Source organism: Macrobrachium nipponense, chromosome 39, assembly GCF_015104395.2.
Source record: "Macrobrachium nipponense isolate FS-2020 chromosome 39, ASM1510439v2, whole genome shotgun sequence".
Taxonomy (NCBI): domain Eukaryota; kingdom Metazoa; phylum Arthropoda; class Malacostraca; order Decapoda; family Palaemonidae; genus Macrobrachium; species Macrobrachium nipponense.
Genome location: NC_061099.1, coordinates 3,045,460 through 3,058,201, shown reverse-complemented (window position 1 = coordinate 3,058,201; position 12,742 = coordinate 3,045,460). Strand labels below are relative to the sequence as shown.

Here is a 12,742-nt window from a genome sequence, read left to right as displayed (position 1 = left end):
TGTCGACTGAGTATTGCTTTAATCGACGCAACGTGACTTATTCGACTTGTATATGATCGTGTTTTGCAAGTTCATGTCTTGAGCCGGTAACGAACCTAAAACGATAAATCTGCTGAAACCCAACACTTCATTCCTTTAGATTTAACCTTCAGCGGTGGCTCAAAAATCAAGTGATACAAAATTGGCGGTAAAAGTTTCACCAACGGAGAGACATCTCGCAATTGCAAGGTCAACATGCACGTAAGTGTCTAATTATGACAGCCTAAGTGTAAACATAGTATAATTGTATGCAGTACATTATATACGTATATGTAAGAGTAATACATAAATGTAAATGTGTTTATATGTTTGCTTATTCATATGATAGTTGACAAGAGTTTGTGATGATGGGATGATAACAATGGGTAATTTATACAACTCAGAGATGTTTATGCATGATGTTTGCTGCTATATGGAAGTCCCATGGCCGATTTGTGCTCGATTAGGCCTATGCCTGATTTAAATCTTCGAAGAAACGCAGAACAAATTATATATATATATATATATATATATATATATATATATATATAATATATATATATATATATATATTATAATTTGTGAAAGGCAGAACACAGGAAATACAAGTGGCGGAAATTTACAGATACCTTTGTGTTGTGTTACTCGGTGTGTGTGTCTGTGTTGAGCGTTTGAGAATAAGAATTCGTGAAAATATCAAGACAATATTCAAAATCTGAGTATAGGAACTACTAAGCAGACGCACAAAATGGCTAAGCATCCCCTGTGAAGCTGGTAGATAATTCTCTGCGAGTGGAGGAACTCACAGAGAGCGTTGTTCCTGTAAATATGGTAAAGGGAGTCTCAACTATTTCTAAGAGGAAGTTCCATCTTGCACGAGTATAATCGCTAATAGCGTAGTGTGCCCGCAACTGTGTTTGTTGGCGTAAGCTCTCAGGAACAAGGAACCATTTCATGTACTACTTACATAGTTTCACTTAGTTTTTTTGTCTGCTTGCGTGGCCATGTACTGAAATTCACGTGCATGTAAATATTCATTAATTTTAAATTAATATATATATATATATATAGGGATATATATCTATATATATATATAATATAATATATATCTATGATATATATATATATATATAAAGAAGCTTAGGCTACGAGTTTGACCATAACACTATGTGGTCATTACGTAAGGTTACGCCACTGAACATAAATACATATAATATGATACTGAGCCAAGGCATCAAATTAGACTTAAAACTAAACCGTACATAATAAAACATAATAAAGACACTGGAGGCAGAGATTCTCTTACCGTCTCCGTTGGAAGCAGGAGGTATACTGACCAAGAAGGCAAGAGCACACAATTAAGTTACAAAGAGAAATTCATTTAGAGCTAAATTCAGCAGTAGGGAAGTAGTTAGGACCATTAAGTGAAGGTGCTATATTTAACAAACAGTGAGCAATGTGCAATTAGGGGCTGTGTAATTATCTTGAAGGATTTTTTACCGGATTTTGTATAATTTAAATTTCAAGTACACTACGCGTGTGCGCAGTGATATACGGGCCAATTTTTTTTCTTATCTAAAATAACAAATCTCGTAGATTTTATGTAGTATACCTACCTCTCGGTACCATCACTGGTTTTTTAATGGTATATGCAATATTTTATATGAATTATTTTATATTCTTGCTCCCAAACGTTTGTAATATATAGGATACAGTATATTGTTTAAAAAGGCAAAATTGAGGGTTATATATCTTTCAAGAGGTTCGAGAACTAAGAACTTTAGTCTCTCTCTCTCTAGTTAGAGAGTGGGGTTAGGCCTTCATGCTTCAATGCAACTTTATTCAGAAAGTCTATTCTATTTAATGTCAAGAGTAGGTTACCTCCACGTGAAGGTCTGTCTTAAGGTTTCTTTGCATTTGCTTGTTAATATCTTGTAATGTCATTAATTAGAAACAGTATTACTCTTCATGTTGAGACAGAGGTCATGTTCTACATATTCTGATTATGACGATTATATATATATATATAATATATATATATATATCTATATATATATATATATATATATATATATATAGTATATATATATATATAATTTTTCATAAAGTTCTGTATGAAGTACATACTTTCATTTCAACAGACGTCAAAACTAGGTAAGCCCAATGATGATTATTATTGTTTCCCTTTCAAATTCATATTTACAAGCAAAAGAAGTTTTTATTGATATATTAAGATTTTCGTGAAAAATGAGACATTTATGTTTAAAATGTATAAAAAAATGAAAAATTATGTCGGCTGGTCACAACCAGTTCCGAGCAGAAAGATCTTGATAATAACAAAATTATTTCTGTGAACAAGAGAAGTTTTTTTCTCTTGCAGAAAATATGCGTCTGTGAACAAAGGAATTTATTCTTGTACAGAAATACATGTCTGGGAGCAAAAGAATTTATTCTTGTACAGAAATACACGTCTGGGAGCAACATAATTTATTCTTGTCCAGAAATACATATCTGGGAGCAACAGAATTTATTCTTGTACAGAAATACATGTCTGTGAACAACAGAATTTATTCTTGTACAGAAATACACGTCTGGGAGCAACAGAATTTATTCTTGTACAGAAATACATGTCTGGGAGCAACAGAAATTTAATTTTTCTTTGAAAATACAGAAATACGTCTGGGAGCAACAGAATTTATTCTTGTTTACAGAAATACATGTCTGTGAACAACAAAGAACTTATTCTTGTATACCTGGGAGCAACAGAATTTATTCTTGTCCAGAAATACACATCTGGGTAGCAACATGAAACGTTTATTCTTGTACAGAAATTACACGTCTGGGAGCAACAGTAAAAAAAAAGAAGAAAAAAAGAAAAAATTTTTTTTTTTTTTGTTTTATTTTTGTTTCCGTTGTACAGAAATACACGTCTGGGAGGCAACAGAAATTTAATTCTTGTCACAGAAATACACGTCTGGGCAGCACAGTTTAATTTTTCCTTGTACAGAAATAAACACGTCTGGGGTAGCAACAGAATTTAATTCTTGTACAGAAATACAACGTTCCTGGGTACCCAACCGAATTTATTTCTTGTACAGAAATACACGTCCTGTGAACAACATAAATTTATCTTCTTGTAGCAGAAAAATACACGTCTGGGTAGCAACCAGAATTTATTCTTGTACAAGAAATACATGTCTGTGAACAACAGAATTTAATTTCTTGTTTTACAGAAAATACATGTCTGTGAACAACAGAATTTATTCTTGTACCAGAAACAAAAAAACCATGTCTGGGAGCAAACAGATTTAATTTTTTCTTGTACCAGAAATACATGTCTGTGAACAAACAGTAATTTATTCTTGTACAGAATAAACAACGTCTGGTGGAACAACAGAATTTATTCTTGTACAGAAAACACATGTCTGTGGGAGCAACCAGAATTTAATTCTTGTAAAAAAAACAAGACAAACACATGTCCTGGGAGCAACATAATTTATTCTTGAACACAGAAAAATACATGTCCTGGTAGCAACCAGAATTTTGTTCCTTGTACAAAATACATGTTCTTGTGACAACAGAATTTAAATTCTTGTAACAGAAACACATGCCTGGAGCAACAGAATTTTTCATTGTACAGAAATACATTCTGTGGGAACAACCAGAATTTATTTCTTGGACCAGAATAAACACGTTCCTTGTGAACAACAGAATTTATTTTGTACCAGAAACAAAACAATTTTATTCCTGGGAGCAACAATTTAATTCTTGTACAAGAAACAATTCTTGGGGAGCAACATCTGGGAGCAACGAAGGTTTATTCTTGTACAGAAAATACATGTCTGGGAGCAAATATGAAAAGTTTATTCTTGTACAGAAATAACAAATGTTCTTGTGGAGCAACAGAATTTATTCTTGTACAGAAATACTGTCTGGGAGAACAGAATTTATATTCTTGTACAGAAATCATGTCTGAAGCAAAGAAATTATTCTTGACAGAATACATGTCCTGGGCCAGCATGAATTTATTCTTGTACGGAATACAATGTTCGGGGAAAATAAAGCAGAGAATTTATTCTTTACAGACTACACTGTCTGGGCCCGACCCGATTTTATTCTTGTACAGAAATACACTCGTGAACAACAGAATTTATGCTTGTACAGAATACACTCTGGGAGCAACAGAAGTTATTCTTGTAGCAGAAATACATGTCTGTGAACAACACGAATTTATTCTTTGTTAAGCAGAAAAACATGCTTGGGAAGGGCAAACAGAATTTATTCTTGGTCCAGAAATACAACCTGTTCCTGGGAAGGCAACAGAATTTTATTACTTGTAGCAGAAATAGCAAACCGTCTGTGAACAACAGAATTTAATTCTTGTACAGGGAAATACAACGTCTGGGAGCAACAGAATTTTAATTTCTTGTACCATGATAACAACGTCTGTGAACAACAGAATTTAATTCTTGTTAGAAATACCACGTCTGGGAGCAACAGATTTATTTCTTGTTTACAGAAAAATTACACGTTGCTGGGAACGCAATCCGAATTTAAATCTTGTACAGTAAATACAACGTCTGTGAACAACAGAATTTATTCTTTGTACAGAAAATACACGGTCTGGGAGGGCAACCAGCAAAAATTTATTCTTGTACAGAAATACATGTCCCTGTTTGAACAACAGGAATTTATTCTTGTACAGAAATACATGTCCTTGTGAAACAACAGAGAATTTATTCTTGTACAAAGGAAACACATGTTTCTGGGAGCAACAGGAATTTAATTTCTTGTACAGAAATACATGTCTGTGGAACAACAAGAAATTTATTCTTGTTACGCAGAAACACATTGTCTGGGAAGCAACAGAAATTAATTCTGTAACAGAATAAACGTCTGTTTGAACCAACAGAGAATTTATTCTTGTTACAGAAACAACATGTTCTGGGAGCAACAGAATTTATTCTTGTAGCAGAAACACTATTGTCTGGGAGCAAACATAACTTTATTCTTCGAACAGAAATACATGTCTGGGTAGCAACCAGAATTTAATTCTTGTACAAGAAATACATGTCTGGGAGCAACAGATTTAATTTTTCTTGTACAGAAACAACATGTTCTGGGGAAGGCAAAAGCAGAATTTAGTTCTTGTACAGAAATTCAATGTCTGGGTAAGCAAACAGAATTTAAATTTCTTGTAAGAAATACATGTCTGGGAGGGCAGCAGAATTTTTATTCTTGTACAGAAATACCTGTCTGAGGAGCAACAGAATTTATTCTTGTACAGAAATACATGTCCCCTGGTAATCAAAAGAATTATTCTTGTACAGACATACAGTCTGGGAGCAATAGAATTTTTTTTTTTATTCTTGTACAGAAATACATGTCTGGGAGCAACAGAATTTATTCTTGTACAGAAATACATGTCTGGGAGCAACAGAATTTATTCTTGTACAGAAATACATGTCTGTGAACAACAGAATTTATTCTTGTACAGAAAAACATGCCTGGGAGCAACAGAATTTATTCTTGTGCAGAAATACATGTCCGGGAGCAACAGAATTTATTCTTGTATAGAAAAGATAAAAGAGTTTTGAAAACGCCTTTAAAAATCTCTCCAGATTAACTGGAAGAAAGAGAAAACCATTATTTTCTGAAGTCGTAGTGTCTCCCACGAGGAACAACGGAGCTGGAGACGAAGGTAGGAAAGTGTTTTTAAACACTGCAAGCGTCCCCTGACAAAAGAGTCATTTGAACGAGGCCGTTTGATTATTAAGGGGCGACGGAGAGTGCCTTCAGAAGAAGGACCAGATGGGAAAGACAAAGGAGGCTGTGGTTAATGATCCTCCGAGAGGAGCGGTTGCAGAAGTCCTTCCCACAGCAGTGGACCAGCTTACCTTTGGCTGTGGTGCAAGATAAATAATTAGATAAATAAATAAATACATAAGTTAATTATTTAATAAATAATTAAAAATTTATACAACCAGTGAGAAATAATTAATTAAATAATTCGAAATGATTTAAATTAGGAGAGCTTGTCAAGGCATAGGAGAAAAATTAAACAGAACGTTCTTGACTAATTTCTCCAAAAAATTGTGATAGTGCAACAATGCTGTGCAATGACGTGCTGTTTCAAATGATGATAATTCGGAATCTTGTATATGATATAATATATATAGTAATATATATAATATATATATATATATATTATAATAGATATACATACACACACATATATATAATATATATATATATAATATATAGTATATATATTATTATTATAACATAATACACGTAGATAAAGGTATAAGCCACGAAGGAAAGATAAACAACGGAGAGAAGAGGGCTTGGGAGAAACCTGCAGCTACTCCGTTGTTTATCTTTCCTTCGTGGCTTATTTATACATTTATACATTTATCACGTTCCAAACTTTCGTGATTCAGTTATAAATACGTATGTATATGTATGTGTGTGTGCGTGCATGTGTGTGTTTGTGTAATTTCTTGCTTATTTTCTTGTATTATTTTTGTTTTTTCATTTTCTCCGTAAATGTGACAGTCCTTTTATAGCATTTATGTCTTTGCAGTTATAACTAATGATATAACCTTTCTGCTAATGAAAAATTCCTGACTGCCAGTACGTGTGTGTGTGTGTGTGCGTTTGACACCCCAAACCAAAACTCACTATAGAGGTTGGCTTTCATCATCTTCTTCATGTTGTGGTCGGAGAAGAGGCCCTTGGCGTTTTTGTTGGGATCCAGCGAATCTCGGTCGATGTTCTCGATGTTGCAGAAGTTACTGGGGGCGCAGGACTTTCTGATCTTATCGCTCAGTCTGGACGTCTGCGAAGGTTAGAAATGGGCAAGCTTTATCTTATGTTTTGGAGTGTCTAGGTGTAAAAGTTTCAGTGTTCCCAATGTCTACGAGATGTTTTTTTGAGTAATGTCAGGAGTGTTTGAGTAGGTCGAAGGAATATGAATTAGAAAAAAAGTACAGGAAATTTAGAGAATGTAGTGTCTGTGGAGGCATAATAGTAATACAAGATAGAAGAGGCTCGATTATAAAACAGGCAAAAAATTTTAAAAACTTAGGATCTACTTTAAGCCAAGAGGGAGGATGTCAGGCTGAAGTTGACAGTAGGATAAAAGCTTCATTAGGGAAGTGGAGAGAGGTAGCTGGAGTGGTATGTGATAAGAAAATGCCAATCAAGCTAAAAGTCAAGATCTATAATACAGTGATAAGACCAGTGTTAATGTATGGAGCAGAAACATGGGTTCTAAGAAGAAAAGAGGAAGTAAAGCTTGAGAGAACAGAGATGAGAATGCTGAGGTGGATTATGGGAATATCACTGCTTGAGAGATTGGGAAATGACAAAATAAGAAGAAGGGCAAGCTTAGTAAAGATTACAGAGGCGATAATAGAGCCACGATTAAGATGGTATGGGCATGTGTTGAAGATGGATGACGAGGAGGGAGTGAAGAGGGCTTGGGAGGAACCTGTTAGAGGAAGAAGATCGAGAGGGAGACAGAGAATTAGTGAAGGAAGATATGGAGAGGAGAGGTTTGGTGGAGGAGGATGCCTTTGCTACAAGGCAGTGTAAGAGAATGCGCATCAGGCAACCGACCCCTTAATGTTGGATAATGGTGGGAAAGAAGAAGAAAAAGTGTCTGTGGAGGTTAAAACTGGGAGGTGCAGTTGCACAGAAGAGTGCAGTCAATCTCATCTGTTGTTTTAAAGTGTCTAGGTGTAAGATCTTTTGTCTTTTCTGTGATTCTGATATTTACGAGAAGTTATTTGTGTAATGTGAGGAGAGTTTGCGTAGGCAGAAGGACTATTACTTTCAGAAAAGTATCAGAAAAAACAGAAAATGTAAAGAGTGCTGTGAAAAGTACAGAACAGAGAGTTAGGGGTAAAGTAACGTACAAAATTTGTGACGTGAAATCTTCTGTTTGATTTGTGGAAAATCTGCTATAAAGTCAAGCACTGGTGCACTTTCAACCATTCGGATCTGAAGAAACTGAAAAGGCGAAAGAGTCAGAGTAGCTGGAAAGCGAGATAGAAGTAAGGAAGCTAGAATCGAAGTTAAGTAAAGGGCTGAAACGCGGGTGCAGCCATTGAAGCCTAAGGGACTGCAAACCACTTAGTAATGTCTACGGTGTATGAGCCGTTCCGATGACAAATCCCGCTTACTACTACTACTGTTACTTACCAAGCAGACGTCAAATCCTGGAAGGCAGCTCGACCATACTTGGTCTTCCTTTTGGCAGTTTTCACACTGGTAACACTTCAGCGCTGACGAAGTGGATACAAAGACGAGTACCAGGCACAAACACAGAACTGCCTTCATTGTTTTTTTTTTCTGCTTTTTTTTTTTTTTTTTTTTTGGTTGGCTGTTTGTTTTTGGCTTTGTTTTGTTATGTTTTTATGTCGATCTGGCGTCACAATGCACTACCTATTTCCCTTACGAGGTGGACAGACGAAAAGAAAAAAGTTAAAAAAAGAATCTTTAAGAAATTATTAATCAGGCGATAAAAAATTGACTGACTTATTTAAATCATGGAAGGAACTGGCGTTTCAATAACAATGGACATTGGTGCTGTAAGACATTATTTGCTAAATGCATATGAAAATAATGCCATTTTTTTTTAAATACTTTCTCACCAACAAGTATATGGTTTAGCAGAGAGAGAGAGAGAGAGAGAGAGAGAGAGAGAGAGAGAGAGAGAGAGAGAGAAGTCCCACTCTTACTCTTTATACCTGAAAGTTTTATTTTCATTTGGCTTCATTCAGATTGATTTACTTCCTGGTATTTGATAATTTGTCGTTAAAAGTACAAAATGTTTTCAGCTGTGAATGAAAAGCCAAATATGTCTGCCTTATTTCTTGTCTCTCTCTCTCTCTCAATAATTTCGGCTTATGGAATTCAGATAACATAAACATATAAAACGAAACTTAAATAAATAAATAACTTAACAAGATAAACAAACCTCGATTTTTTTTTAACTAGACTTCAAATGCACCGTCCTAGAATGACTTGGATAAGAAAGAAAAAAAAAAGTTTCAAAATACCGCGCATGCGCCTAATCTCTCTCTTCCTCTCCCTCTCTCATCAGGCTATTACACACGTGGAAGGCACCAAAGACCGTGGGCACATCGGCCTCTCATAGAGTATGCACAGCGCATGCTCAGTTCCTGCTTCTGCAACCACGTCACAAGTGCCTGAGAGTCATGCTTGCTCCTAGGATGAAGCAAGCACACACTCGTGGGTATGCGGTGTCTATGAGTCTTATTGTGCTTTTGTATGTATGGAGTCTAGTTGGTGTGTATGTGGTGTGTGTGTGTGTGTGATTGTGAATACGTGATGTTCATGATGCCAGCTGCAATAATTGTAGTACATCACACACACACACACACACACACACACATATATATATATATATATATATATATACATATATCTATATATATATAGATATATATATATATACATAATGTGTGAGAGACGGTGTGTTAGATTTTATCTGCAAAAAGCCGGTCAGTGAGACAAAGTGAATCTCTCTCTCCATCATTATTACTTTCCTTACAGAAACATGAATCTTAGCAGTTTTAACGCTGTGCATTAATTAAGCAAAATCGAAGTGGCAAGCAGTAGAAGAGTATTAATAGCATCAAAAGCAAACTATAATTAGCAGCTATATAACATAGCGATCAGTTTGTCCAAAATTGTCTTCAGTTCAAGGCTGACATTCTTTGTTCCCCTTGAGCGGAATATTGGTATGGGCGTGGCGATTATCTACGGGACATTCACGCCACGTTTCACGGAGGAACTTTGGTTGGGAAGAAAAAAAAATCTACGTAGGTATCATGCCTCTCAGCTTCGATAAAGCAATCTAGGCAACGGCCCTTAAGCCAGGACTTGCTATCTCGACACTCCCTTTTATTACCGTCATCGCTGAGAATTTAAAAAAAAAAAAATTCTAACCGCAACTGAACAGTATCGTTGAGGACGAACAAAAAGAAACAAAACTAAAACAAGTAATAGTCATTTCAGCCAGTTATCATACTTATTTTTAACAAAATTCTCGTAATTCTGGTGAATGACGCATGAATATCTATCAGTCTCGTTATAATTCTGGCCATTGTAGACTTTTGTAAATTTTAAATACCTTTTAGTGACTAAAAACCATTGAGTGTCAATCACTCTATGCTAAAAACCCGCCAAAAAAACGGTTTTTTCCCCCGAAACATCACAATCCTCCTCTTGCGCATGCGCTGTGGGACCTCCATCATCTTCTTCCCTCTCTGGACAGGACACTTGAACGGTCGAGAGAGGCTTCCAGAAAAAATGGCGTTAGCAATTCCTCCACCCAAAATGTCCTCTTAGCTTGTAAACAAACTCCCAAAGGGCCATTGAGGCCGAGGTGTCACAAGAATTGCAATAGTTTTTTTTTCAATTCTATGGACAGACGGTTTCAATTTGCAATACACGGAGGTCTTTCAGCCTTTAGCATAAAAGTTGCATTACGTTCAAATACCTGTAGGCTTTGTTGTATCATATGCACATAGCTCTTCACTTTGTTTAGATACCAATTTGTTGAACAAATAGAATTTCTGGGTTTTAAGACCTTCTCTCTCTCTCTCTCTCTCTCTCTCTCTCTCTCTCTCTCTCTCTCTCTCTATAGTTCACCCAATTGAAAATAGGTATTTGTGCCTGCTGAGGTCAAGAAAGGTGGTTTGGGACAGCAACCTCCCCATATATATGTAATAGTGTGGCACAGTGTCGTCATTACAAAAGGCAATAACTTAATAATACTTAAGAAAAAGGCACGAAACGGATAATAAGAGAAGAAAAAGGGAAAGGGAATACGATAATGATTTTTCTTAGCGAAGGGATTTTGTTACTCAAAACATTAGGCTTTTAGCCATTAGACATCTGGTTTTCATCTTCCCCAAAAAGCCTCTGTCCGTACCAGCGATTAGTGACCAACAAGAGATTATAGCCGATGAGGGATATCGCCCAGGCATCTTCGAGAAATTGGAAACTACTCTCATTAGCGCCTATGACTAATCGGCGTTCCCTTCGTGAACAGGTCAGAGAGAGCCATCTGGCATACGTTAAAAAGGAATTCTATGACCCGTTGTTAGAAAGAGGGAAGTACCAAATTCTTAAAAGCTCCACCCTTTCAAAGGTAGGCCTCTAGTATCGACGAATCAAAAGCCATGAGTGTTGGTCATAAGACAGCCCAAAAGGGGTATCAACGAATGACCTATGAGGTTACCAAGGGATACGCCCCTAAGAAGCCAGGACATGAAGAAGGAGGCGTATACAAATTCAGAGCCTACGAATCATTGTAAAAGACATGACAGGAAGGCGGTCTTGTATAATGTCTGTAGCCACTAAGACACAAAAAGTCTTTCAGAAAATGCCACACCCAGTCGGAATCCAAAAATTCAAAGGCGGTGCTAAGGAGATTCCATCCTAACAAAAAGGCCAGACAGAGAGAGAGGAGAGAGCAGAGAAAAAAGGGGAACAGAGAAGTCGAGAGAAGATAACGACAAAGAGGGGAACGAGGAGAACCAGTGGCGCAGCAACAGGCAGAGAAGAGAGAGAAAGACAGAAGAATCCCCAGAAGAAGAACAGGTGCAAAAGTGTGGTGTGCGAATCAATCAAAGACAGTGAAAGTGACAATCAATATTCAGTGAAATTCCCTCGTGCCTATAGACTCGTAATTGCAACAAGTGCCAATTAAGTTTTATCAGTCCAAGAGCCCAGTAACTCAGAAGGTGGAAAAACTTTTATAGAACCCGAGCAAAGAATAAAGAATTAAGCTCCCATTAATTTTCAATTCTCATCTAAAATTAGAACCCTTTTTTAGCTAATTCAGCAAGGTAAGAAAATTTATATAAGTCAAATTCCCCAAGGTATAGCCTCCAGTGTCGGCACACGTTACCTTAGATCTGTGCGAAGAAAGTAAGTACCAGCACACACATATATATATATATATATAATATATATATATATATATATATATATATATATATAATATATATATATTAGGGAAGTTGCTAGCCCAAACCACCTTTCTTGACCTCAGCAGGCACGAATACCCATTTTCAATTGGGTGGGGTATAGGCCTAGAACATTCCAACGGCCTAGTAAATGAGAACTCTGATCTGCACTCCTGCTATAAGCAATTATTTTGAAATGAAAAACTAATCATAGACCTATATTCACCAGAGAGAGAACGAGGGGTGTGGGCTGGGTGTGAAGTCTAACACCGTTACATGCATTAGGGTAATGTATACAAGAATACACTCGCATACCATAGTATGTATAGGCCTATGTAAACGAACCACAAAGCACACATAACACAAACTCTATGGTGACCGGTCGTCCACAATATACCGTATCCAAGTTTCCGCTTTTTGAAAACCGTTAAAAAATGCACGCACACTTCCACCAACCAAGGCTTGCACTCTTAAACTGGCGTACATTGCCCATGACTAGATACCCAGCTGAAGGACGTGCCATGGGCCTGACCACGGACAACGAAGAAATGGGAATGTCAGTTAAACTCTGAATGCCTTAGGGCAACTGGTTCCTGCTGTAAGTTATGTCATTGGTTAGTACTATATTTACAAAGTCGGTTGTCTGTTAACGAGCACAGTCTCCTAAATGGTATCCTGGTGGAACATACGAAAACAAATATGGGTTATTGACCTTA

General features: G+C 36.5%; 1 protein-coding gene across 3 annotated transcripts; it reads right to left on the bottom strand.

Moving 5' to 3' along the window:
- Positions 1-5,386: 5,386 nt before the first annotated feature.
- On the bottom strand, positions 5,387-12,708 carry LOC135210032 (CD59B glycoprotein-like). Of its 3 annotated transcripts, none has more exons than XM_064242802.1 (4): positions 12,342-12,708; positions 8,227-8,477; positions 6,703-6,859; positions 5,387-5,921 (listed from the first exon to the last, which is right to left on the bottom strand). In XM_064242802.1, exons 2-4 carry the CDS (start codon positions 8,362-8,364, stop codon positions 5,791-5,793), a joined length of 426 nt encoding a protein of 141 aa, XP_064098872.1. In that variant the 5' UTR covers positions 8,365-8,477; positions 12,342-12,708; the 3' UTR covers positions 5,387-5,790. The 3 variants fall into 3 exon arrangements, with proteins under 3 accessions (XP_064098872.1, XP_064098873.1, XP_064098874.1); XM_064242803.1 differs by having other exon boundaries at positions 8,227-8,469; XM_064242804.1 differs by having other exon boundaries at positions 8,227-8,469; positions 12,424-12,708.
- Positions 12,709-12,742: the final 34 nt, after the last annotated feature.